General features: G+C 40.8%; 1 protein-coding gene across 5 annotated transcripts; it reads left to right on the top strand.

Annotated features, from left to right (window-relative positions):
• Nucleotides 1-1519: 1519 nt before the first annotated feature.
• LOC124670743 (DExH-box ATP-dependent RNA helicase DExH7, chloroplastic) lies at nt 1520-24765 on the top strand. Of its 5 annotated transcripts, XM_047207218.1 has the most exons (36): nt 1522-1900; nt 1988-2093; nt 2371-2570; nt 3565-3664; nt 3807-4171; nt 10483-10701; nt 10938-11049; nt 11137-11340; nt 11830-11909; nt 12002-12124; nt 12916-13002; nt 13307-13407; nt 13522-13579; nt 13822-13887; nt 13984-14066; nt 14174-14357; nt 14880-15038; nt 15124-15225; nt 15327-15479; nt 15548-15652; nt 16380-16520; nt 17016-17105; nt 17344-17400; nt 17536-17619; nt 18540-18638; nt 18714-18851; nt 19024-19094; nt 19868-19937; nt 21507-21605; nt 21808-22020; nt 22363-22455; nt 22947-23069; nt 23271-23357; nt 23715-23786; nt 24275-24461; nt 24568-24765. In XM_047207218.1, exons 1-33 carry the CDS (start codon nt 1589-1591, stop codon nt 23349-23351), a joined length of 4278 nt encoding a protein of 1425 aa, XP_047063174.1. In that variant the 5' UTR covers nt 1522-1588; the 3' UTR covers nt 23352-23357; nt 23715-23786; nt 24275-24461; nt 24568-24765. The 5 variants fall into 5 exon arrangements, with proteins under 5 accessions (XP_047063178.1, XP_047063177.1, XP_047063174.1 ...); XM_047207217.1 differs by having other exon boundaries at nt 24275-24765; XM_047207219.1 differs by having other exon boundaries at nt 24144-24765.
• Nucleotides 24766-25584: the final 819 nt, after the last annotated feature.

Genomic DNA, 25584 nt, shown 5'->3' with positions numbered 1-25584 from the left:
GCGCTGCACTTGCCCTCGAGATTGTCCGGTCGTGGCTACACGCCAGCGCCACCTCGTCGCCGACCTCAACGGGTCGCCGGCGGCCTCGTCGAACAACACCCAGGTTGTTGCCGTTGATCCAAGCCACGCCCTTGCCAAGCCTGAGCAGGTCCACCACCACGGGCTCCGACCCGGCGGGGGCCTCGAAGGTAGCCTTGTACGACGTGAAGGGTGGGGGGGGGGTTCAACGGCATGGTACCATTGAGGCCACTGGCCGGCCTTGTCGCGGTGGGCCTTGTCGAGCATGGGGGTGGACGGGAGGTAGGGCTGCAGGGGCGGAGAGTGCTGGTACAACACTGCAAGGACGAGGCAGGTGTTGCCGGCGGACATAGGCATGGTGCTCACGGACGGAGGCTCCACTTACCAGGCCGTACGCGTCCTGGAGGCCACTGCGGGCTGTGCCGAAGGGCGCGCTGCGGCGTCCAAGGGCGAGGTGACGAGACTGTTGCTGATCACGCACCCCGTCTCCACCGCGACAGGCAGGAGGAGCAGCCGCCGCCCACATCTCAGCATGCCGGAGCTGGCGACGACCGCGCGCTTGAGGAACTGTCGCTGGCAGGCTGACGACGGGCGTGGTGCCAGAGCTGCGTCTCGCTCGACCTCCACCTTGCTAGCGCGCGCCTTGGCCACCGCATGTTTCTCCTGGGCTAGTCACGTGCTGTCGCAGTGGAAGAAAGTAAGAAACGCGAGAGATGCTGCCGCGAGGGAGAAGAAATCTTCCGTGAAAGGCATCTCGCAGCTCCGGCAGAAGACATGTCCGCTCGTTTACAGTCAGAGATTTCATATGATGCGTCATGGTCTATGAATTTGGTACTGTGGTTAGGCGCTGGCGGAAAGTACAGTACTGTATGATGGATTGATTGGACCTACTTTTCTAGTGCACAAATATGTGAAACCTGTAAAATATTGGCACGAATCTCGAACTGTAACAAGCGGACATGATAGCTCGTGTACCCATACGTGGGTGTACAAAATCCATTCTCACCAATTTAATTTATAGTTTAAACTATTTGTTGGAATAATTGATAGGTTTAAACGCTGTTATTTGAACTATATAAAGTGCTATAATTTAGTGAAAAGGGAAAATCATTTTTTGGGGGCAACCGTATAGGACGAGCCGGTGTGGGATTGACGTCCCTAAACTAAGGAGCTCCTACCGACGCGTCCTATACAGGTGCCGGCGCACTTGCCCGACGCCCATTTAGGTCACCCCGATGGAGATGCTCTTAGCGTTTCTCTAAGGATGTCAAAATTTATTTGAAGATAATTTTGGACAGTGAGTTTTGTCAAGCAAAAGGAGCATTGGGCTTATTTGCTCGAAGGGTTCCTTCCTAGCCACGAGAAAGCAACTCCTAGCCAGTTTCAAAAGAAAATAAAATTTTTTTCCTAGCGTAGCCTTCCCAGTTCCCCTAAAAAAAAGCCGCTCCTCGCCGATATTCCCCCACAAGCCTCCGTCAGGTGTCCCGCTATTCAGGAACTCCATCGCCCAGCACGCCGTCGCCGTCGCCGTCGCCGGAGACGATACAACGCCCGAACCCAGCGAGGCCAAATGGCGCCTAAGAAGAAGCAGCCAGCCTCGAAGCAGAAGCACAAGCCCAAACCCTCCGCGTCCTCCTCCTCCTCCGCCGCCTCATCCGCCGCGCCGCGCCTCGAGATCTCGTCGGAGAACGAGCGCCGCCTCCGCCGCCTCCTCCTCGACTCTTCCACATCCACCGCCCCGTCCCCGGCGCCCGCAGATGGCCCCGCGGCGCGCTCGGAGTCGAGGGAGCAGAAGGGGCGGCGGCTGCGCGGCGTCTACGACAAGCTGGCCCTCGAGGGCTTCACCTCCGCGCAAATCGAGCAGGCCCTCTCCGCCATACCAGTTCGTACTCCCCCACAAACACGCCGAACGCCGTCGTGCGCTATTGAATTGGCTGCTTGTGCTGATGGATTTTTGTTTATTGGGTAGGATACGGCGACGTTCGAGTCGGCGTTGGACTGGCTGTGCTTCAATCTGCCCGGCGACGAGCTCCCCCTCAAGTTCGCCAGCGCTGCCACCTCCACTTCTCGTGCAGGTACTGGATTGGAGGGTTTAGGGTTTAGTGCACACACCCTTTTGCCTGCATTGCTATGCAGCCTATGCTTACTGAATACCAGATGGGTTGGAGCATGTGTGTTTGCACTTATCTGCATTTTGTGTTCTGTATGCCTGCGTACACCAACAAACTCTGCAAGCTAGGGGTGCTGCTTTACTTACGTTTGTGCTTCCATGGAGACATAGTTGGACCGAGTGGTGTTAGTTTGCCATGCCTAACTAAACCATGTGTTAATTGCTTTTGTGTGCCTTTGTAGGGACAGAGGGTTCAGTTAAGGTGGTATCAGCAGCGAAGGACAATTGGGTGCCACAGAGCCGTGAGCCCGTGGAGGCAAAGGGCAGCACCGAGGGGTTGGAAGTTAAAATTGCGAGAAGGCAAGAAGAGGATGTCAAGTTGGATGGTGGGCGGTCATCGCAAGCTGCATGGATACTGCAGTACATGGAACAGCAAGAGGAGGTATAGACGCGCAGACACGTGACTTACTGCATCAATTCTTTATACTCTTTCTTTTAATAAACGGTGGAGCTCATTAATCATACGTTGTTTCCATTTATCTGTTAAGTTCCTCAGACTACTCTGGTTTTTCTCTGAAATGATATCTTGTTCTTTTGTATTTTCTTGAGTTACACTGAACGCTCTTTCAGATTTAGTGCCTCTACAGTCTACATTACCTGTTAAACACGCAATCTAGATTTTAGAAAAATCCTTTCATTTCGTTGACATCTTTTGCTAATTCGAGCCATTTTCTGAAAATCATTTTTCGTTGTTTGAACAGAAAATTAATTTTACAAGATAGCAACTAATCCTCTAGGACCCTCTTTGCACCAATTTAAGCTTGTCTGTAGCCCATGCTGACATATGTTTCACAGTCTGTTAACTACTCTCTCCGTTACTGAGTGCAAGATGTTATTTTAAGCCCGATATAGTTATCTTTGACTTTTAATTTTCACATTATATGCTAGTAAACATAATAAAAAATATTTATATTTCAAAATCTACTAGTGTTATTTCTGCATATTATAGTCCTTAAAGATTGTAAAGTTTTACACCTTCCTTTTTAGAGAATATACTAATCTAGACAACAATGCTGATTCATAAATGTACCTCCTCTGTTCACTAATGTAAGACTTTTTAGATATTTAAAAGTGGACTAGATACAGACCAAAATGGGTGAACCTACACACAAAAACATGTCTAGATACATGCATATACGGAAAGAGCTAAAAGGTCTTACATTAGTGAATGGAGGGAATACATAACTTCTAATGCTGTAAATCTGTAATGCTTATTGATGCACTATGTGTTGAATCATTTTTTGCCTGTTGATCCATCTTCCAGCCTAAGTTTTTTAACATTATGTATTTATTGCTCTCTCATATTCTTTCTTTCTTCCCTTGTTTAATATCCTATTTCACTGTATATTTGTTCCATTCTCTGCCGTTGATGTTAGGAGGAGGAAGCAAATTCTCTTGATTCATCCACATGGGAAGATCACTATGCAGCAAGTTTTGAAGTTGCTGAAACAAAGCCAAGTAGGCGAAAGAAAAAGGGTATGTTCAACAGTTGTAATAATATTGATATGAGGCTGTATCGATTTTTTTTTCTATTCTCAAGTAGTTATTAAATTTCTCTTTAAAGTTTCCAAAGTTTTTATTGTTTATGGAGTTCTATCTTATGAATGTTTGTTTCCAGGTAAAAAAGAGAAGTCCAAAAATGGAAACACAGAGGAACATATAAGCCAAAATGTGGTTCCTGATTCAGAAACTGTGAACGTCGAGGGTTGTCAGGTTGGCTTGGGTGCAAGTGGGAACGTATCTGACAGTCTTGTCCATATTGAGGAAGGATCCAATTTACAAACTGAAATTCCTAAAGATGTTGGCGAAACTTGCACTAAGGAGGCAGAAGAAGAAGAAGTTGAGCTTGATAACTTGTTTTTTGAAGACTCGTCTACTTGGGAGGAGGTGGCTCCAGAAATCTTGAAACAGCAAAAAATAGAGAAATTATCACATGACGGTTATGGCCATCTTCTTGGAAACATAGATGATATATGGAAAAAGGTCATGCGCTCATACACTATCTTTATGCGAAGGAATCATCTGCTGTTGCTTCTTAGTGTGATTATTATATTGCTTCTTTTCATATTTATAGTATTGAGCTGTTCTGCCTGGCTTGGCTACTGACTTCTAGGCTGGAGCTGGATATGTCCTGCCAAATACAGTTGGTTTCACCTCTTTGCTTCTCTAAGGTTGCTTGGGCCTTCCAATTTTGAGTAGGAAAGTCAGTGAACCCTTTCCTGCTCCATGGGCCCATGCTCTGGGTGTTAAATGCTGTAGTACACAGTACACTGCAACAGCTTTACCATTCAAGATTAAAGTTAGATTTTTGTAGTTACAGTGATAACTGACAAGAGCACATATCCCTCATACCTCGCCATATAAATGCTTCCTTACTCCTTAATATCGTCTGCTGGATATTAATCTAAGGTTCATGTGGTGGTGGCGGCGAGAGGCTGCTATAGTACTATCTCCCATGCAACTTTACACAAGATCCCCTGCTTACCTCCATTCCTCCTCTCATGTCTTACTGTAGATTACAGGAGAGGTGAAAGTGGCTAGGTTGTTTGGGCAGCCGCCACTGGCTGTGTATTCTATCTCTTAGAGTTTCTCAGGAGAGAACCCTTCTATATATACACATAGCTACATGGGCCACATGGGCCAAAGAGATACACACTAGACTAGCCCAGAACCGGTTCAACACTCCCCCTCAAGATGGGTGATAGATATCTATCATTCCCATCTTGCCACAAGCCAAATTGCACTCCTTAGTTCCCAGACCCTTGGTTAGACAGTCAGCCACTTGATGTCCTGAACTCACATAAGATATTTTGATAATTCCTGCATCCAATTTTTCCTTGATGAAGAATCGGTCTATCTCCACATGCTTGGTTCGATCATGCTGCACAGGATTATTGGCAATGCTGATGGCTGACTGATTGTCACACCACACATTTAGATGGCCCTGTCTCAGCACCTTCAGTTCACTAAGGAGATTTCTCACCCACAACATTTCACTTAGTCCTTGAGACATTGCTTTGTACTCAGCTTCAGCAGTTGATTTGGACACTACGGGTTGCTTCTTACTCCTCCATGACACCAAGTTCCCTCCAACAAAGACACAATAGCCTGAAGTTGATCTTCTATCATCCAGACAACTTGCCCAATCAGCATCGCTGTACCCATCAACTCCTAAGTGTCCGTTGCTCCTAAACCATAGCCCTTTACCTGGACTACCCTTTAAATACCTCAAGATTCTGTAAACAATATCCATATGTCCACTCCTTGGCTTATGCATATATCTACTTACAATACTCACTGCATAAGCAATGTCAGGCCTTGTATGACACAAATATAAAAGTCGCCCAACCAGCTTTTGATATCTCTCCTTATCAACCGGTTCACCAGACATAGCAGTCACTTTATGGTTTTGATCGATGGGGGTTGGAGCTGCCCGGCATCCAAGCATGCCCGTATCACTGAGAAGATCCAAGGTATATTTTCTTTGGGACAGAGCAATTCCTTTTGGAGACCTAGCAACTTCTATGCCTAAGAAATATTTGAGTTTTCCAAGATCTTTGACTTCAAATGCTTTACTCAAGCATCCTTTCAGCTTTACTATTTCTGCTTCATCATCGCCAGTAATTATGATGTCATCAACATACACTGCAAGTATTGTGATTTTCTGGTTTTGATGTCTATAAAAGACAGTGTGATCTCCATTACATTGCATGTAGCCCATATCACAAACTGCACGCCTGAATCTGTCAAACCATGCCCTTGGAGATTGTTTTAAGCCATAAAGAGACTTTTTCAATCTGCATACCTTGCCAGCAGTTTCTGATGTAGCAAAGCCTGGTGGGAGTTCCATGTACACTTCTTCTTTTAGATCACCATGCAAGAAGGCATTTTTAACATCTAGTTGGTGTAAAGGCCACCCAAAATTAGCAGCACAAGAAATCAAAATCCTCACAGTATTCATTTTCGCCACCGGAGCAAATGTTTCATCATAATCTATGCCATAGGTTTGACTATATCCCCTCGCCACTAGTCTTGCTTTATATCGGTCGATCTTGCCTTCTGAATTTTGTTTAATTGTATAAATCCACTTGCAAGACACTGCCTTCTTTCCTTCTGGAAGGTGTGCAAGTTCCCATGTTTTGTTCTTCCTCAAAGCATCCAGCTCCTCCATCATAGCATGCCTCCACTTTGGATCTTGTCTAGCTGCTTTCCAATCAGTTGGAATTGAGATAGATTGCAGAGAACCAACAAATGCTCTGTACGAGGGAGACAAGCACTTATAAGACACATAGTTGCCAATGTCATGGTTAACTCCACGTTTACCCTTCCTCAAAGCAATTGGCAAATTCATTGACTCATCTATGGTTGCAGACCCATTTTCGGAATGACAGCTGCCACTAGACCTACTATCATCAACATCATCCTCCTGTTGCTCCCCTTGCATTTGTTGTTCCCCCTGCACCTGTTGCTCCCCCTGCACCGGTTGCTCCTGTTGTACTCCCTGTCGAGGTCGTCGCGAATACACCAGTATGTTGTCCCTCCACCTTTGTACGTTTTCAGGTTGTACAATAGGTGGTTCAACATGGACATTAGATGGTCCAGCATCTACAGAAATAGGGACTGAAACCACAATTGGTTGTGGAGCATGTTGTTCTGGACTTGTAACAATACTCTTCTCCCCCTCTTGGCCAACCTCATTATTTTTCTGTTGGTCAAGTTCCTCAAACAACATACTTATATCAGTCTTTTCACCATAGAAGGGCTCAGATTCTCGAAAAGTGACATCCATACTTACAAAGGTACGTCGTTCTGATGGACTCCAACACTTGTAGCCACGTTTCCCAGAGGCATATCCAATAAAAATGCATTTTACTGCTTTTGGGTCAAGTTTACCAACAGATGGTCTGTGATCTCTAACAAAACAAGTACAACCAAATAATTTTGGTGGGACTAGAAATGTATTCTCACCCATTAACATCTCACATGGTGACTTCATGCCCATAACTCTTGAAGGCATTCTATTTATCAAGTAGGTGGCAGTCATCACCGCTTCACTCCAGAGGAACTTAGGCACATTCATAGTAAACATGAGAGATCTTGCAACTTCTAAAATATGTCGATTCTTCCTTTCTGCTACTCCATTCTGTGGAGGTGTGTCTGGACAGGAGGTCTGATGTAGGATGCCATGCTCTGACAAGAATGTGCTGAATCCTTTATTGACATACTCTGTTCCGTTATCAGTCCTGATCATCTGTACCTGCACATTGAACTGGGTTTTCACATAAGAATAGAAGTTCTGGAAACATTTGAATACTTCATCCTTGTGTTGCATCAAATAAACCCAGGTCATACGAGTATGACAATCAATAAAGGTCACAAAATACTTCATTCCACTCACAGATACAACAGGACATGTCCACACATCTGAATGAATAAGCATAAATGGGAATATACTTCGGATTCCCTTACTCACATAACTGGTTCGTGTGTGCTTGGCATACTCACAAGCATCACATTTTAATTTGTTTTTATCAACTCCATGCATTACATCAGGGAAGACTCTGATCATCTTATCAAACGACATATGACCCATTCTACAATGATGAATCATGGCAATATTCTCCCTTTCATCAGCAACAACAGCAAACACCGAACCTCCACGATCCATGTACCATAGTCCTCTATGCCTGGTTCCAGTCCCAATCCTCCTGCCCGTCAGCCTCTCCTGGATCACACACATTTTCTTATCAAGATATATTATGCAGTCCAGTTGATCAATTAAAGCACTTAGAGATATCAAATTGACTGGGAAAGCTGGAACATGTAACACTGAAGATAGTTTTATGAAGGGAGTGCACTGAACAGTCCCTACACCTTTGATGGGTTGTGATGTGCCATCAGCAGTTTGTATGGTTTCAATCTGAGAGATAGGATATTTATCATATGATTCAAATTCTTTAGTGTTGCTCGTCACATGTTTAGATGCCCCCGAGTCAAGGATCCACTCTGGATCAATTTTATGGGTAGCTATAGATGCTTTTTCAATATTACCTCCATTTGCGTATGCGAAATGTGCAAAGCTTCCAAAGGTGGCATCCTCCTGTCCACCCTTCTTGATCTCTTCATGGGTGGCTGCACTTACTTGACCGTCTTTAGAAACAACAACATGCGCTCTCGGTGGCCCTGAGTTGTGGCCGCCTCGACCTCTACCTCCACGGTAGAACCCCCTGTTGTAACCTCTTCCTCTACCCCGCCTTGGAGCTGTGCAATCATAGCTCAGGTGGCCTGGTTTTCCACAATTGTAGCAGTCCCTTGTCTCCTGCCTCTCTGTCACAAAGAAGGCAGGATTAGAGGCATGTTCACCTCCTTTTCCAAGTTTTAGCCTCATCTCCTCTTGTGACATAGCTGCAATAACCTCTCCAATAGACGGCAGTTTAGTTTGGTGAAAGAGATTTGCCCTCCTTCCTTCAAAACAGGGGTTCAGTCCCTTCAGGAGCTGGATTACACGCCTGCGCTCTATCCACTGTTTTGCAGCAACAATGCACTCAGGATGTGCAAGCTCAAGTGGATCACAGTCATCCAGATCAGACCACAAGCGCTGCAGTTCAGCCACATACTCCATGAATGATTTTTCACCTTGCTTTAAATCATGCACCTTATCCTCAATTTGGGCCATCAGCATGACATTTCCCTTCCCTGAGTACAAATTTGACAGTGTACTCCATACCTCTTCTGCAGTAGAGAGAGCTTCCACTGATGCAGCAATCAAAGGAACTAACGAGTTAAACAGCCAAGCCATCACCACAGAATTGGTAGTACTCCATTTCTTCCACTCTGAACTTTCCTTGTCCACTGGCTCACTGCCCTGACCAAATACATACCCCTCCAAATTCTTGGTCTTCAGGATTAGAAGAGCCCTTCTTGACCAGCTCAAGTAGTTTCCCACACCTTCTAGTTTGATCTCATTTGGCATGAGATCGATCTTCTGAACTAGCTCTACCTGTTGAGGAACTGCACCGGAGTAGCTAGCACCATCCTCCTTCTTGGCGATGAGGAACTCCGTCAGTTTCTCCAAGGCCTGGGCCAGCTGTTGGTTGTTGCCGTTCTCCCCCATCTCCTCCTTCCAGCACTACCACCAGCTCCTCCAAATCCACTCCCCTGCAGATCTGAACTTTCCCTTCCCTTCTTCACTCCACCAGAGAAACGCAGCTCCCAGCAGCAGCAATCTTGGCCACCATCACCATTGAGCCTTGCTCTGATACCATGTAGATTACAGGAGAGGTGAAAGTGGCTAGGTTGTTTGGGCAGCCGCCACTGGCTGTGTATTCTATCTCTTAGAGTTTCTCAGGAGAGAACCCTTCTATATATACACATAGCTACATGGGCCACATGGGCCAAAGAGATACACACTAGACTAGCCCAGAACCGGTTCAACACTTACATTCTGCTTGCACAAATTCATGCACCAAATGCATAATGCAGCTGTAGAATGAAAACAAATACCTGGTCCAGCATAGCTTGCCAGTAAGCTACATTTTTATGATTATATTGCTATTGGAGGTTCGCCATATAGATAAACAAGGCCCATGTGACTCAGTAGTGTTGCAGGAAATGATATGATCCCCATGTTCCAAACAAGGCCTTAGTATTTTTGCGATGTATCTTAGGGGAGGGCTGTGACAGGAGGATTGCCAAAAGCATTCAAAGGATATATGGGAGGAAAACACATCGAGTAGGGCAGCTAAGTGCATAAGTTAAATTTGCTGATACAAATTGTAAGGGATCTCTTATCAGTTTTTTTTCCTGTGAATTAAGACTGAAGTTGGGCGTATTATCTGTCAACGGTCTCTTGCAATTTTCCATTGAGGCCCAACAGTTCATTATTACCACATGATATTTCTTATTTGAGCAACGGACACATCTTTCAAATCTGAAACATTTTAAGGGCCTCTTTGTTTGAAGGATTTCTTTGGGGACTGTAATCCTTATGAATTTTCCTAGGTCGTTTGTTTGATTCTCAGGGTTGCAATACATAGGATATTTCCTTTGAGAGGAAAATTTTCATTTCCTCAAACCTATCGGAATGATTCCTATGTCTTTCCTATGCAGAGTGTGATCAAACATCCTTTCAACCCTGTAGGATACAGGATGTCAGACATTAAAACCCTAGGTTTTCTGAATCCTGCAAATCAAAGAAACCCAGATAGTTTATCAACTGCCAGAGCTATTTTATTGTTGTTTTGTCCTGTTATGCATTTGTGTCTAACTGTTTCATTATTTTTGGTGTTCTATAGGGAGATTCTGGTAAAATGCCAAAAGCTATTCTACAGAAGTTCTGTCAGAAACTTGGTTGGGAAGCACCGAAGTATAGTAAAACATCAGAAAAAGATGGTAAATTTATATATGCTGTTAATGTATTACGTGGCTCTACTGGTCGTGGTAAAAGTCGGAAGGCGGGAGGCTTGACAAAAATCGAGTTACCGGAGCAAGACGAGGAATATGTATCTGTACAGGTTAGTGTATAGTAATCGTAAAATATTCATAATGTTTCTTGAAAAGTAATTCATTTCAAATTCAATAGATTATTCTGATATATTTCTTCCAATATGTTCATGCTATTTCCATGATAATTGTTGATGTCACACTCATGAGCTACAGGAGATGCTATTCGATAGCACCTGAAAATAAATAGCCTTGTTATTCCTTGTCGGGAATGGTAATAGTAAACATCTGCTGATTTTGTCACCAGGAAGCACAAAGTAGAGTGGCGACTTTTGCTCTATATCAATTGTTTGCTGATCTTCCACTACGTCAATTGCTTATTGAACCATATTCTTCACTTGTTTTAAGATGGCAAGAAGGTTAGAGCAATTTGATCATGCATTTTTATTTGATGAACTATAGTTCGTTTGGGCCTTTCTGCTATATATTACATGTTTTGAAAATAGGTGAACTAGAATTGTCATCAACATCACGGGTGCTGGATACCGAGGATAGTCGAAGAGCTGGGTTTGTGGATATGTTATTAGATATGGAGACACATAATACTCTTCCACACCAAAGAAGAGACGCTCCTGATGGCAGTGTATTAATTGATTCTCGGCACGAGGAAAACAATTCTATATATGAGAAGAAAGAGACAAATCATGGAGGTATTTCTTTTAATAAGGTCATCGTCATTCCAGTATTTATTTTGAACTATTTTTCTGAATGACATCACAAGCATTGATGACTGTGGATGGTTATCGTTTTCCTCCTTTTAAGACCTCCTATTGTGTCATTGGTGGACGGTGGTAGATTTTTCCGTTACCAATATGATAGCTTCTATATCGAATCTGTTCCTGTGGTACTTTTCGAGGGAACCATATTATATCCAGGATTGCCTATCTTGCTTCCAGTATGCAGGCCTTCTATTTATTTAACATTATTTTTGTACTGTGAATCTGTGATATTGCTACTGTATATTTGCAATTGGAATGGATCAACGATGAATACAATCTATCTTGTATTCTTGTAATTTCCCTTCGTGTATGTGTGTAGCTATTAGTTTAACTATAAACCTTTATCACGTAATTTTCCTTCTTGTATGTGTGTAGCTATTAGTTCTCTCAGGATATCTAATGTGGCCTTCCTGTAATTAGGATCGAGACCGTCAGAGCACGCAGAGAGCATAGCTTTGAGAAAACAGTTGGAACAGAAAAGGAAGCTCCCCAACTATCTGGTATCAGTGCATGCTACATTGTACTACAAGTATTCTCCAAACTTTCATTATGGTCTCTGTTCTAACAATTCTTCTGTTCACCTTGAATTCAGAAAATGCTGGAAGCAAGAGCTTCTCTACCAATCGCTAGACTGAAAAAACATTTCCTACAGTTATTGAAAGAGAATGATGTAATCGTTGTTAGTGGAGAAACTGGATGTGGGAAAACAACTCAGGTACCTGTGCTACCTTTTCATCCAAGTTCATATATTTTCTGAGATTATTTCTGTTTTATTGTTTTCTTTCTTTGGTGCCAATGGTATTGCAAGATAGCCATTCCATGTGATAGGGTAAATCATACCACACAGCCATACTTTCTCCTTTCAGGGGAATTCACATAGATGATTCATTACAGTTATTTATTTAGTTCTTAGAAAAAGAATATCTTAGTTACGGGTGAAGCAAGGGAAACATCCAAATTTCTACCACACAAGCATTCTTGCCATCACACATTGTGGTGGTATTTGTGGTTTGCAATACCTTGGTTATAAAACTATGTGAATCTGAAATTCTCACTTGCTCGCCAAATTTGTTAAATGCTGTATGTTTGGTAAATTCTCACTTGCTCGCCAAATTTGTTAAATGCTGTATGTTTGGTTTTCCCCTTCAAAAGTTGATAGTTTCGACCTGATTTTGTTCGAATGGACTTGACTACTCTGGTGGAACAAGCCATATGGGGTTCATGCTTGGCAGATTCGGCACAAAGTGCTATCCTCATAATACAGACATAGACACATAGTTAAGATCTTAGTCCTTTAGTGATTCATTTTCACCATTGAACATGTCAACGAAGTAACCTTGTGATATATACATCTATCCCTTTCAGTACAACTTTCATAATTTACATGTACGAAGACATTGAAATATATTTAATAATGAATACGAGACACACCAATTACCAGCTTGGACTGTTAATTTGGATATTTCCAGAAGCATGCTCACATGATTATTTGTCATCTACTTGCAGGTGCCACAGTTTATTCTGGATGATATGATTGAGTCTGAGCTTGGTGGTAATTGCAATATCGTTTGCACACAACCCCGGAGGATAGCGGTATAATTACAGTTCAGAACTTACATTTCCCCTTTCTTTCAGTGCAGCATAATAAGGGTATGCTATAGTTATGGTATACGAAAAAATGCGTGTGTTATTCATGAAAAACCACACCAACCATGTTTTTACCATACGGCATAATAATGCTGCATTATTATGAGATCATTTGGTTGGGTAATTGCCCTTTCTATTTGTTTGTAAAGTACCAATCCTGGTGTTACCAGAGATGATCATCCATATCTTCTCTTTGATCGAACAGACCTAGATTGTTGCATATAACTTGGATATGCCTACTTACTTATAGGCCATTTCAGTAGCAGAAAGAGTTTCTGATGAAAGGTGTGAATCTTCACCTGGCTCCAGAGATTCCCTGGTTGGATATCAAGTTCGTCTCGACAGTGCTCGGTGCTTCTTCTTTCTTTCTCATATATGCATATGTTATACTTACAAAGTTATTATAAGTCTCCATGATGTTTTGTAGATTTCTTTGTAATAATTTGATTCTTTCGACTGTTTTAGGAACGAGAGGACAAAGCTTCTGTTCTGTACAACTGGTATCCTTCTTAGAAAGTTATCTGTAAGTAATGCCCTCATATGCATTATTTAGGCTTCATGTAATGATTTGATCACATGCCAAAGTAACATGATAACATCCTGTTACTTATGTTGTTCTGTTTTTTCATTTGGTCTGTCAATTTTGTTAGATGTTGACCCTATTTTTGAGGCTAATAAAAATAATACCGCATTTTTCTGTATTTTTTTTGTCTCTCACTTCCTAATAGTTGCTAAGAATGCTTTCTCACACATCACATATTTCAGGGAAACAAAGACTTAAGTGATGTTACACATGTTGTAGTAGATGAAGTACACGAGCGTACTATTTTGGTATGTACTTGTCTTTATTTTGTGTGTGCTACAGTATCTCTTGTTTGTTCCTATTTTAGATAAAGTGCATGATAAATCCTGATTTGTCCCTTTCAGAGTGACTTCTTGCTTATTGTTCTTAAGAGTCTTGTTGAAAAACGCTCCAATCAACCAGGAAGAAAGCTGAAAGTTATTCTCATGTAATGTTCATTCCCTTATTTCTTTCATCATGTCTTTTCACACTTGCAGTTTGTTGCATCGATTATTTTGAGATGCATGTGTATGTTTCTGCGTTCTTTAACTGCAGGTCTGCAACTGTTGATTCAAGCCTGTTTGCACGATACTTTGGAGATTGCCCTGTGATTACTGTTGAAGGAAGAACACACCCAGTGTCAACTCACTTCCTTGAAGATGTTTATGAGAAAATGGAGTACTGTCTTGCTTTGGATTCTCCTGCATCAGGAGCATACTTCGCACATCATGGAGAAAAGGTTTGCATTTGCTCATTTCATATCTATCAACCATTGGAGCCATTTGACTATTGCTGCTCTGTCTCAATTACTATATCTTGTAAATGTGCCCTTTTTCCGTCATATACTATATCATGTATGTATCCCCATTATATCATTATATGAGATTATTAGCTCAGAACATGTCTTAAGTTTTTTTTCCGTGTTGGATATGTTTTTCTAGATCTTCTGTGTTTGATTACTGTTGTTTTAAAGACTCATGGATGCCATGAAACTTATTTTCCATGTATTATGAACTCAACATCCATGGATATGATAGGCTCCCACCTGTGCTAGCATTCCCTGTTTGAAACTTGAAAATTTGAATTGTGTTGTATATATGCTTAATTCTTATGGTATGCAGTTAGTCATATGCCTAGTATCCGCACCTTCAAATCCTCAAAGCCAACCAGTGCACAAGTTTATATGCCTGATACTTGTGTTTCATTGTCTGTTATCAATGTGTGCTAAACTAATGCCTGATTATTTTTCATCTTGCTCCAGTGGAAGCATGCTAGTAGCTCAGTGAATAACCGGAGAGGAATGAAGAACCTTGTCTTATCCTCATGGGGGGATGAGTCCACGCTTTCTGAAAATTATGTTAATCCTCATTATACCTTCGACTGCTATCAGTCATACAATGAAAGGACCAACCAAAATCTAGTGAGTTTGTGCTCTGGACAATAAAATTGCACCTTTTTAAAAATATGTTTCAGTTCTAACTGAAAATTTTCTATTGCAAACTCAGAAACGCTTAAACGAAGATGCCATTGATTTTGATCTGCTGGAAGATTTAATATGCTATATTGATGAGAGCTGCCCAACAGGCGCTGTTCTAGTTTTTCTTCCTGTAAGTTTAAGGCATAATGTCAGCTTAATGCTTTGCTTTCAAATACATAGATTTCTCGTTTCCTCATATGGAACATCCATTTGTCATTGGTGGTACTACAGGGAGTTGCAGAGATTGAAATGCTGATTGATAGATTATCTGCTTCAGTTAGATTTAAAGGGGCATCATCTGATTGGATCCTTCCTTTGCATTCAATGCTTTCACCCACTGATCAAAGGAAGGTGTTCCAGTCTCCACCAGAGAACATTCGCAAGGTCAGGACTCTGTCTCTTTAAATCCAGCAAGCACTTGGTTACTTAATACTTACGACATAGTATTGCAGGTTATTCTTGCCACAGACATAGCAGAGACCAGCATTACAATTGATGATGTTGTATATGTAGTTGATACTGGAAAGCACAAAGAGAATCGTTATAATCCACAGAAGGTTACATTTCTCTCGAGAGTTGCTTTAAATTGAACAAAGTACATATATTACATTTGCATCATCCTTCCACAAGATTTTTTTATTTAATCTTATTAACTGTATAGTGCACTTTAGATGTGCTGAGAAGGCACCTGGGAAAAGTTATGCTTTCTGAACTTGTGTTTGTGGTTGGCATAGTTTTACTTATTCTTTGTAGGATCTACGATCTTATGGGTTATAATCCTTTTGGTCTTTGTCCTTTAGTAAACCTTGGAAAAAACACTTGTGGGGTTCTCTTACATAGTATTGCCATAAAGATTCTCCTCAGGTCCCTTCATCACTCACTCACCGAGGCTTATTACCTGCTGGGTATAAAGCTGTTGCATATTTATTATTAGTCTACGGTTATCTTTACAACAATCTAGTTATGCTGATGCTTTTTGGACTAGCAGATGGTGATTTAGTTGTTTATCTGAATTAGTGGCCATTAGTTTCTGAGTGAAGTACCTTTTAACAGTAGTTAGAATAATTCCATCGTAGAAAAATAAACAAATGAAGTAAGGAACACATATGTGCATCATTTAAGGTCACATTGTGTTAAGCCCGTGATTTGAACTTGTAGTCCATGATTCCCACAGTAGCCAGTATTGTGCATGTGATCTAAAGAACACTCACGTAACGGTGTCATAAGAGACATAATATTTCAAGCAAATGACACTTCTAACTGTTCTGTCGTATAATTTTGCAGAAAATGTCGAGCATAGTAGAAGATTGGATTTCTCGTGCTAATGCAAAACAGAGACGCGGACGGGCTGGTCGTGTGAGGCCTGGGTTGTGTTTCTGCTTGTATACTCACCACCGTTTTGAAAAATTGATGCGGCCATTTCAGGTAATTGCATGGCACTTCCTTTATATTTTAAAAATAACCTTTACTTCTATACATCAGTCAGATTCATCTCTAGGGTTTAATGATCTTTTCTGCTATTCCTTGTTTGGTGATCATGTCTCATAAAAACCTTCCACTTTTCCCCACTTGCTATCTTGGTCCCGACAATCCACCTGCAGTTAAAAGAAGCACTTAGAAATCCAAATTCTGCTCAAGAGAGTCTGTATTCAATATCTGCAAAACATGTACTCCATCCATCTAAAAAAAAGCTGCACAACTTTTTCTAGATACGGATGTATCTATAACTAAAATATGTCTATGTACGTCCGTATCTAGACAAAGTTGAGCAGCTTTTTTAGTAACGGAGGGAGTATTATCTTGACACAAGTGGGCTATATATGCATTAGTACCATTGCCAACGACAATCTCAATTATCCTAGATTACTTATGTAATCATTCTGCATTGATATTTCTTTCTACTTTGCTTGTAACTGTAAGGTGCCCGAGATGCTGCGGATGCCATTGACTGAGCTGTGTTTGCAAATAAAATCACTCCATCTGGGTGACATAAAATCATTCCTGCTAAAGGTAAATTTAGCCCCCCTCTCTTTTACCATCTTTTGTGTGTTCGGTGAGTGACTAGGGAGGGGGGTGAGTCACATCCATGCTACCTTGCAAGTTTTCTGTAACAGCATGAGAGACTGGATCTTCTGGATCTCTTTCCATACTGTTATATCTGTTATGCAGTTTTGTCAGGTACGTATAGAAAGCTATATACGTTTGGCTTTGCTGCAGAGTGCTCACATTTCATCTCATAATTTTGCAGGCTGTAGAGCCCCCAAAAGAAGAAGCCATCTCCTCTGCAATTGACTTGTTATATAAGGTTCTATTCTGCTTTCTACCATGTAAACCTATTGCACGCGTATGCAGTGTGCTTAGCATAATAAGTAGACCGATATTCACATTTCGTTTGTAGTCATCATCAAACTTTATTATCTCCTTTTGTTGTCTTCACTAGGTTGGAGCCTTTGAAGGGCACGAGGACTTATCACCTCTTGGCTATCATTTAGCAAAATTGCCTGTTGATGTTTTGATTGGCAAGGTGAGGCTAGAATATATTTTACTCGTGCATGTATTATATGTAGTACTCCTGGCTTTCCAAAATAGACGAGTTTCTAGAAAGCGTGCAGTCGAACTTTAACCTCATTAGCAAATGAAAATTTTGATGAAAAATATCTTATAATCTTGTAATTTATAATTTTGTTCTAGGATAGTCATGTAAGGAATAGCGGTCGGAGTTGCATTGTGGGTACTACCCATATCTAAGGCATCATGTATTTTGGAATGAAGGGAGTAATTATTTGATGCATACAGTTTCAGCTAAGTAACTTGGTAGACTGTTGTATACCTTAGCTAATTAGCATCTCATCTGTGCTGGCTACCATAAGACAATCTCACCATTTGTCGTAATGTTGATTGTTCTTGTTAGTACTGCACGTGAGGAAAGATGTGACCATCTTATTTGTAATCTTATCCTTTTGTACATGCAAAGGTCTCTATGTTAAATTTGAAACCCTTTGACTTCTCCTTCCTCAGTAACAGCCATTAGTCTTTACTACACTGCCTACTCAGTACTCACAGAATCCTTCTGGTTCCACCCTGGAGGCGTATTTTACTTTCAAGGGAAGATGGAAAAGAAATTCAGTGGACTGGCCCTATTACGCTCTTCATGCAGCTTGGAATTATTGCCATGTTGCGTCCCCTTTGCCCTTCCTTTTCTGTACTAGTGGCTACTGTGGATGAATTTAGATTGATTTGTCTTCATATGTATTGTGCCATTTCATACCTTGCGGATGTACGAGTTTTGCCACATTGTTCTTGTATCTAATGGCCCTTTGAGCACCTCCAAGGTTTCATAAGATTAATGTCTGTTCAAAATACTTTTTGTTATTTTTATCGTTGCTATTGACCATTTTCTTACATGTTTTAATGTTCTGATTAATTATGCCGGTTATACTGCAGATGATGCTCTATGGGGCTATCTTTGGTTGCTTATCACCAGTTCTTTCTGTTGCTGCTTTTCTGAGTTATAAATCTCCTTTCATCTCTCCAAAGGATGAGGTATTATGTACATGTCATGACCAATTGTTTTTGTGATCTGGATATGCCCTGACATTTTGTCACTTTGTAACACAGAAGCAAAACGTAGAGAAAGCAAAAGCTGCATTGTTGAATGAAAACCTTGACGGGTCTACTTCTGTAGTAGATAACAAACAATCAGATCATTTGTTAATGGTTATTGCATACAACAAGTGGTCCCGGATACTGCAAGAGGTAGCTGTTTCCTTCTGTGACGGAATACAATTTTCATCATTTGAGACTTGTATGCATGCTTAGAAGTTACCACCATCTGAATTTGCAATTGGCATGGTTGGTGATGTACGTACTGAACACTAAAAGGAGTTACAGCTATAAGGAATTCTAATAAGATGATTTTGAATCGCAGCATGGAGCTCGATCTGCTCATCAGTTTTGCCGTTCATTCTACTTGAACAGTACAGTGATGCATATGATCAGGTTGGATTCCTTACAGTTTTTAATCCTCAGATGCTAGATTGAGATTCTGGTTATTAATTAAAAGAACCACCCACTACCACCTTTTTTGGGGGATAAAATACAAAAACATAATTGCCCAAATAAGTCAATTTTCTCATTTTATCGCCATCACATATGCAATCCCACAATCATCTTAATACGACATGTGTTCCGTTGCGATGCCAGTTTTGGATTTAGGTGAACCTAGCAAAACTCAAGTTTTTCTTCGAAGCGTTTGCCAAGGCTTGTTGGAATATTTGGAAGCATAGGAACGCTCTCGTTGTTGATAATGTAGCACCTTCAATTAGAAATTGGTCTTTTTCTTTTAAAAGGGACATCTTCATTCTTTCTTACAGAATGAAGGACGATCTGAAATCTCCCCTTATAGCTTGGCTAGACACTCTGTAGCTGCTTTGGGCTACGCCCTGGGCGAAAGCTCTTTTGTACATTCCTTCTTCCATCTTGTACATGTTTTTCTCTACTAATAAAATTTACTGTGGGGGCCTCCACTACAGTTGAGCTCAAAAAAAAGAAGCAAAACTGAAGTATAGGTGGGGGTAACTTGCAGCTATCCTTTATAAAAGCAACTGTTAACCTGTTTTTATTCTCGCCTTCTTCCAAATTGTTTATATTGTAATATAGTGTGAATTGAGCAATTACTGCTGACAAACTTCACTGTGCAACTTTCTTCATTTTTACAGTAAAATTATGAAACAGCCATCAATTGAAAACCATCTAATGTCATTTTTTACCAGGGACATGCGTCTACAGTATGGGTCATTGTTAGCAGACATCGGACTTGTGGATCTTCCTAAGGATAGTCTGGTATGTCTTCCAGAATTGCATCAGTGGTCCATCAATTAAAAGTAACCTGATAATTCTTTACTTAAATTTCCTAGTGTGTTGCATCATTTTATCCTTGTATCTGGTTACAAATTGTGTACTGAAATCACAAAGCTGTTCCCGCGGGCAAGATTTGTTCGTCGGTGGAAGAAACTAGACAATGGTGATGGAATCAAGCGGGGAGCCCCCAACACTAGTTGATTTGGGCAGTTAGTGGCTGAGAGTGACTTGAGCTCGAAATTTGACCCACTAATCGTGAATCTACTAATTAATTGGGTTGTCAGATAGATTAATCGTGAATCTACCAATCACATTGAATTCGACTTGCTCATTGAGCACCTTTTTTATGGGCCAGTTAATCGTTGATTCAGCGATTTTTTCAACACTAATCTGGATGAGTGTGAACTAGATAGACAAGACTCACAACAAGATAACTATAGCAAGTCGAGACAGAAAGAGGTTCGCCATCAGTAGCCCGGAGGTGGACATTGAGCTCCATTGGAGTCCCAACAGTTCGCTCATCAGCAAGAGGAACATGAGCAAGAAGATCCTGGATGTAGAGTACTTCTCTTTGGATATAAAGAAGCCATTAGAGGTAGAGATATAGTCACCAGCAAAATTGACGACAAAGACACGAATAGGGGTGGAGAACTTGGTATGAATCATGGTGGCAAACTGTTTACAGATAGGGGAAATCGATCAACGGAAGATTGATCGGAAGAAAATCGAGGAAAGCTGAGAAAAAATCGATTTGTGCCATAGGCTGATATATATACATGTACATGCGTTCTCAGTTGTCACCCCCCTCCTTTTTCTTTTTTATTGGATGTTCATAATACGTTCAATCAAACTTTCTAGAATTTGACCATCATTTCGGTCTATCTGAATGTCTTGATTAGCGATATGAAGTGTAAAAATCATGTCATAGATTCTTTTTTGCTGTTGAGAAAACACAAAAGCTTTGCCTCTCAATACATTGATAGATAGAAAATCTTATTACCAGGCAACAAGTAGCCCAATACAACCACAGTACGCGCCACACTACTAAACACTAAGCTCCACTGGTGATGAAACTTGGAGGCCAGTCGCTCCCACGTCTCACAGCCTTGTCTCTGTCTGAATGGTGTTGAGCAGCGATGTGGTGTTAGGCCTTCTTCCCATTAAGACAGCAGCATTTCACTGCTTCTAGATCCACCAGGCTGAGCAATATAAATGAGGATAAGTCCCTCCTGAGCGACCATGGTGTGGAATCCATGGCGAAGTGCCACTAAATAATCTTCATTGGATGGATGACTCACTACCGATCAGATCCATTGAAAATATGTCTTCACACTAATTTAGTTTTCTTAATTTATCTTATCACTACAAAATTGTGAAAGTAACGGTTAAAATTCATGCCTCGAGACTGTGAAAATTATTAACATCAAAAAGAAAAGAGGGTAAGTTCCATGCACCTTATTTTCAGTCATTGCTTCAGGGAATCCCCTGTTTCTGCTTTGAATGGACAAAAAAATCAATCATCTGATGTCAATTAATGTTACCTTTTTCCAGAGGCCAATGAATGGGAATAGGAAAAACAATCTTGAGGGTTGGTTTTCCAATATGTCTCTTCCGTTCAACTTATACGCTTGCTATCCCTCAGTTATTAAGGTAATAGCATGCTTTTTTTGTTTCACTTTTTGGCAGTTTATTGATGTGCACCAAACTCTAAAATAGATATGGCATGCTTATAAAATTATCTTGTACTGTTGCTTGTTCAAAATTATAATATTGTCCCATCATGCTTATTTTTTAAAAGTTCAATATGATGCTAACATGTTGCTTTTACAAAATGCTTATGTGGCATTCGTAGTCGGTCATAAGTGCAGGTCTATACCCTAATGTTGCAGCAACTCTGGAGGGTGTCGATCCGGGAGCACTAGGTGGCAGAAAGCCATCTGATGTTCTTTTTGGCAAGGACCGTCCTCGATGGTACGATGGAAGGCGAGAAGTTCATATACACCCATCATCTGTGAACCACAGCTTGAAGTCAGCGCAGTATCCATTTTTGGTGTTCCTTGAAAAGGTTTGTTTTCCACTTGTACATGACTGGAAGAGTATCACTTTCATCTGTTTGCATGATTTTTTTCATAAGGTGGATGTTCTTCTATTTGGTTAGTTTTTGTATGAGATTTTGGTGTTAGATAGTGTACATGTTACCAGTACCTTTCCTTCCAAAATATACAGATCCAGAGAAATTTGCATTTACTAATTTATTTACTTAGATTCCTACTTTTTAAAGTAGTGCTCAGTGTTGGTGACCCATGTCATATAATAAAGTACTGAGCACACCATCTCTGAAGAAAAATGCGAGCTCTGAATCTCTCATGTAGTCATATTCTTATAATATTTACTCCTTATTTTTCAGGTCGAGACTAGTAAGGTGTTTCTACGTGATACTAGTGTCATTTCCCCCTACTCACTCCTTCTGTTTGGTGGATCAATGGTAATCCAACACCAGGTATGCCCCCCCACCCCATGGTAGACTAGTGGGCAAAAACATTTGAACCCCACCTTTTTCAAGTCCAGTATATGAACTTTGGTTTGGCCCATGGGCTCCTTAACTCGCCTGTAGATTTTTATTACTCCACTACTGGAATAAGATTCACTATTGTGATTAATTTTAATTGGGATGCACTTAAGCTAACATGATACTAATTTTGTAATTCTTCAACTAAGATTCAGTTCTTCTGTATTTCCTGGTGTTGGCATGTTGGCACTTGTAGATAAAAGGAGAAACTATTTTATAGAAACTTTATTATCTTTTGTGTGAACAATACATGTAAATGGGGGATTTCATTAAGGAGAAGATGCTCTGTTCGATCCACCCTTGCACCCCTGCAGATCAGAAGAGCCATTAATCACCAGCACCTTCTGTGATAAATTTCATGAAATGCTATGGTGAACCTATTGATGCTCAGAAACAGAAACTGGCATTGGCTTTGTTTACAGGCAGGGGTGGTTGTTATAGATGGATGGTTAAGGTTAACTGCTGCTGCACAGACTGCTGTTTTATTCAAGCAACTTCGCATAACACTTGATGCTGTTCTGAAAGAATTGACAAGAAAGCCTGAGGTATGGTCTCTCCTTTTTCTTTTATATAAGGTAGAAAATCCCACTGATAAAATGGATATGTGAGGCAGCTGTAGCGTCTATAGCACATCCCTTGCATGCTTTGGACAAATGGCTACTTGCTAGAGTACATGCAGGATAGTATTCACACCATATACTGTAACTTGCATTTTCTAATTAGTTGATCTGAATGTTTGATTTCAGATGGCAACTTTTGTTAACAATGAAGTGGTCAGATCCATTATTCATTTACTGTTAGAAGAAGACAAGGCCCAACAAGCATGAAATATGGTAATCTCTTCATACTAAGTTTTTTTTATAACATGATCTTACTTGGAGAATGAGCAAACAGTGTCAAGTATGATTTCGGCAGATGCAACAAACCAACACTCATAACCTGTTAATTAGCGGAGCATTAGAGTTTCCATGGAAATTATTGTCCTCAAATTTTAAATTTTAGATTGTGAACTTATTAAGAACTAGTTTTGGGATGCCATGGACTCAACTACAGGTAATAGTTTTGTGGTTAACGTTTTGATTATTGACCAGAAAAATACTATCACATGTAGCACTTCTTCCAAAGATTTAAGTAATTATGGCTGAGGTGGTTCCTGCTGTGCCACAACTAATCTCTGTAACTTTCGTTAGGTGAGACAAATCACTGTACAGATAATGGTGGAACCATGGCAGAATCAACTTCAGAGCTTATCTTCTGAGCAGGTGCCCGAATTTAAACTGCACATGACTTAGACATTCCAATATGTTTGTGTTGATAACTAAGTAATCTTTCCCTGACACTTATATGATCGAATCATGCTACTGCATTTCACAATAGTAAAAAAGTTGGATTTAGCGGTTTTGGGCACTTTAGTTTGTTAATTTCATTTGTGTCCAAAATATGCCTTGTAACTAGTCAATAAGTACCAATTTTTGTATACCTTTCTATGACACTCCATATCACCGTTTGATCTTATGATTTCATCTCACACAAAATCATGTACGTCCCATCTTGTCCATTACATTTGTCATATTGGTTATCAGAAGTGCTATTACTACCCATCTGCTTTTCATCAACAGGATGGGAACTCTTCAGCAATTCTAAAAGGAGCATTGGATTTGAAACTATCATGCTTGAACATGTTGAGCTAAAATTTATTTTTATATGCAGAGTGCATCAATGCATATTAATATATTAATGTCTTCTGCAGGGTTTGGATTTTTTGGAGCTATGAGCTTTCTCGAGATACTTGACCTTCATGCTACATATTGGTATTTTAATGGGTTCCTTGCACACTCCATTCTGATACACTTACAAAGCTGTCTTACTGTTTTGGTGACTGGCGGTGGAGAAGCTTCATAGTGGCCATATTTCGTAACTCAACCTCTTTACAGAATGTAAGTGTATGAATTTAGAATGACCATATTACAATGCTTATATGCTACAGTCGGGGACTCGGGGTAATTCAAAGTTCCTTTCATCCTGAATTTGGGAGATATATAGCAATTCACTGGAGCCGCCAAAACTTGAAAGTCTTATGCTTGTGGAATTCTACCATAGTGAAATGGTGATTATAATTGCACTGAAAATGGAATAGTCCAGCTTCAGCAAAGTATTGACTCTGTCCAAAGTACTATTGATTCTGCCCAGCTAAAATGTATGGTCTGGAAAACTTCATATTTTTAGCTGACATGTCGTGTAGAATTCTATCTGCCTTGTCTACCAAAAGGGGAAATTGGTCAATGACTGTAACACTGATACTTGCGTTGGAAGCTGTTCCTGTAATGGCATCTATAAGCTTTCTTCCAAACTTGGGCAGTCGTGACTGTCAGCAAAAACATGTTATTATATGTAGTGTCATCTAGTGATGCCAAATAAAAATATGTTATAGTATAATTTATTATCCAGTTATATCTTGTATGTTGGGGGAGTGAAAATGAGAATTTGGGGACTGTTGGGATATAAAACATATGTTTGGTTTGAGAAAATGAAAACTTAGGAGGGAAATTTTGTAGAGAACAACTTAACCCCGTATCCTATGGGTAATCTCTAGGGCTCTCACCTATGAACCCTCATTTCCCTGTTGCCAAACATGCTCTGAGTAGTTGGGCAACGAGCACATAGTATGAATATAGTCTTTGGCAACATTCAACTTGTCCAAATATGGGAATGTGTTCATAGAGAAAGAGAAAGTGGAACGGGATGATCCAACTGTTATGTTCCTGTAGGGCTATTGTTTCTAGAATGGAGGGTAGGGCGACAAGAGGCGGCTTCAGGGGTACTAGTAGGGCCACGGTTTCATCAGCAGCAGCAATGGTCGTTGATGCCCCTTTTCCCCGGGCCTTGTTTTTCCTGCCCGAATCTTCTCCGGTGTCTCCTCCTTTGCGAATGGAAGGGTCCACTCCTCCTTCATTCCCTTGGTCGCATCTTCACACACCATAGCAACTTTTACCTTTTCACCCAACCACCCCCTCTACTTTCCACATTTTTTACATATCCTCGATGGAATGGTGATTCATC

Source organism: Lolium rigidum, chromosome 7, assembly GCF_022539505.1.
Source record: "Lolium rigidum isolate FL_2022 chromosome 7, APGP_CSIRO_Lrig_0.1, whole genome shotgun sequence".
Classification (NCBI taxonomy): Eukaryota; Viridiplantae; Streptophyta; class Magnoliopsida; order Poales; family Poaceae; genus Lolium; species Lolium rigidum.
The sequence above is the reverse complement of the archived record's forward strand: the minus strand, read 5'-3'. Positions and strand labels throughout refer to the sequence as shown.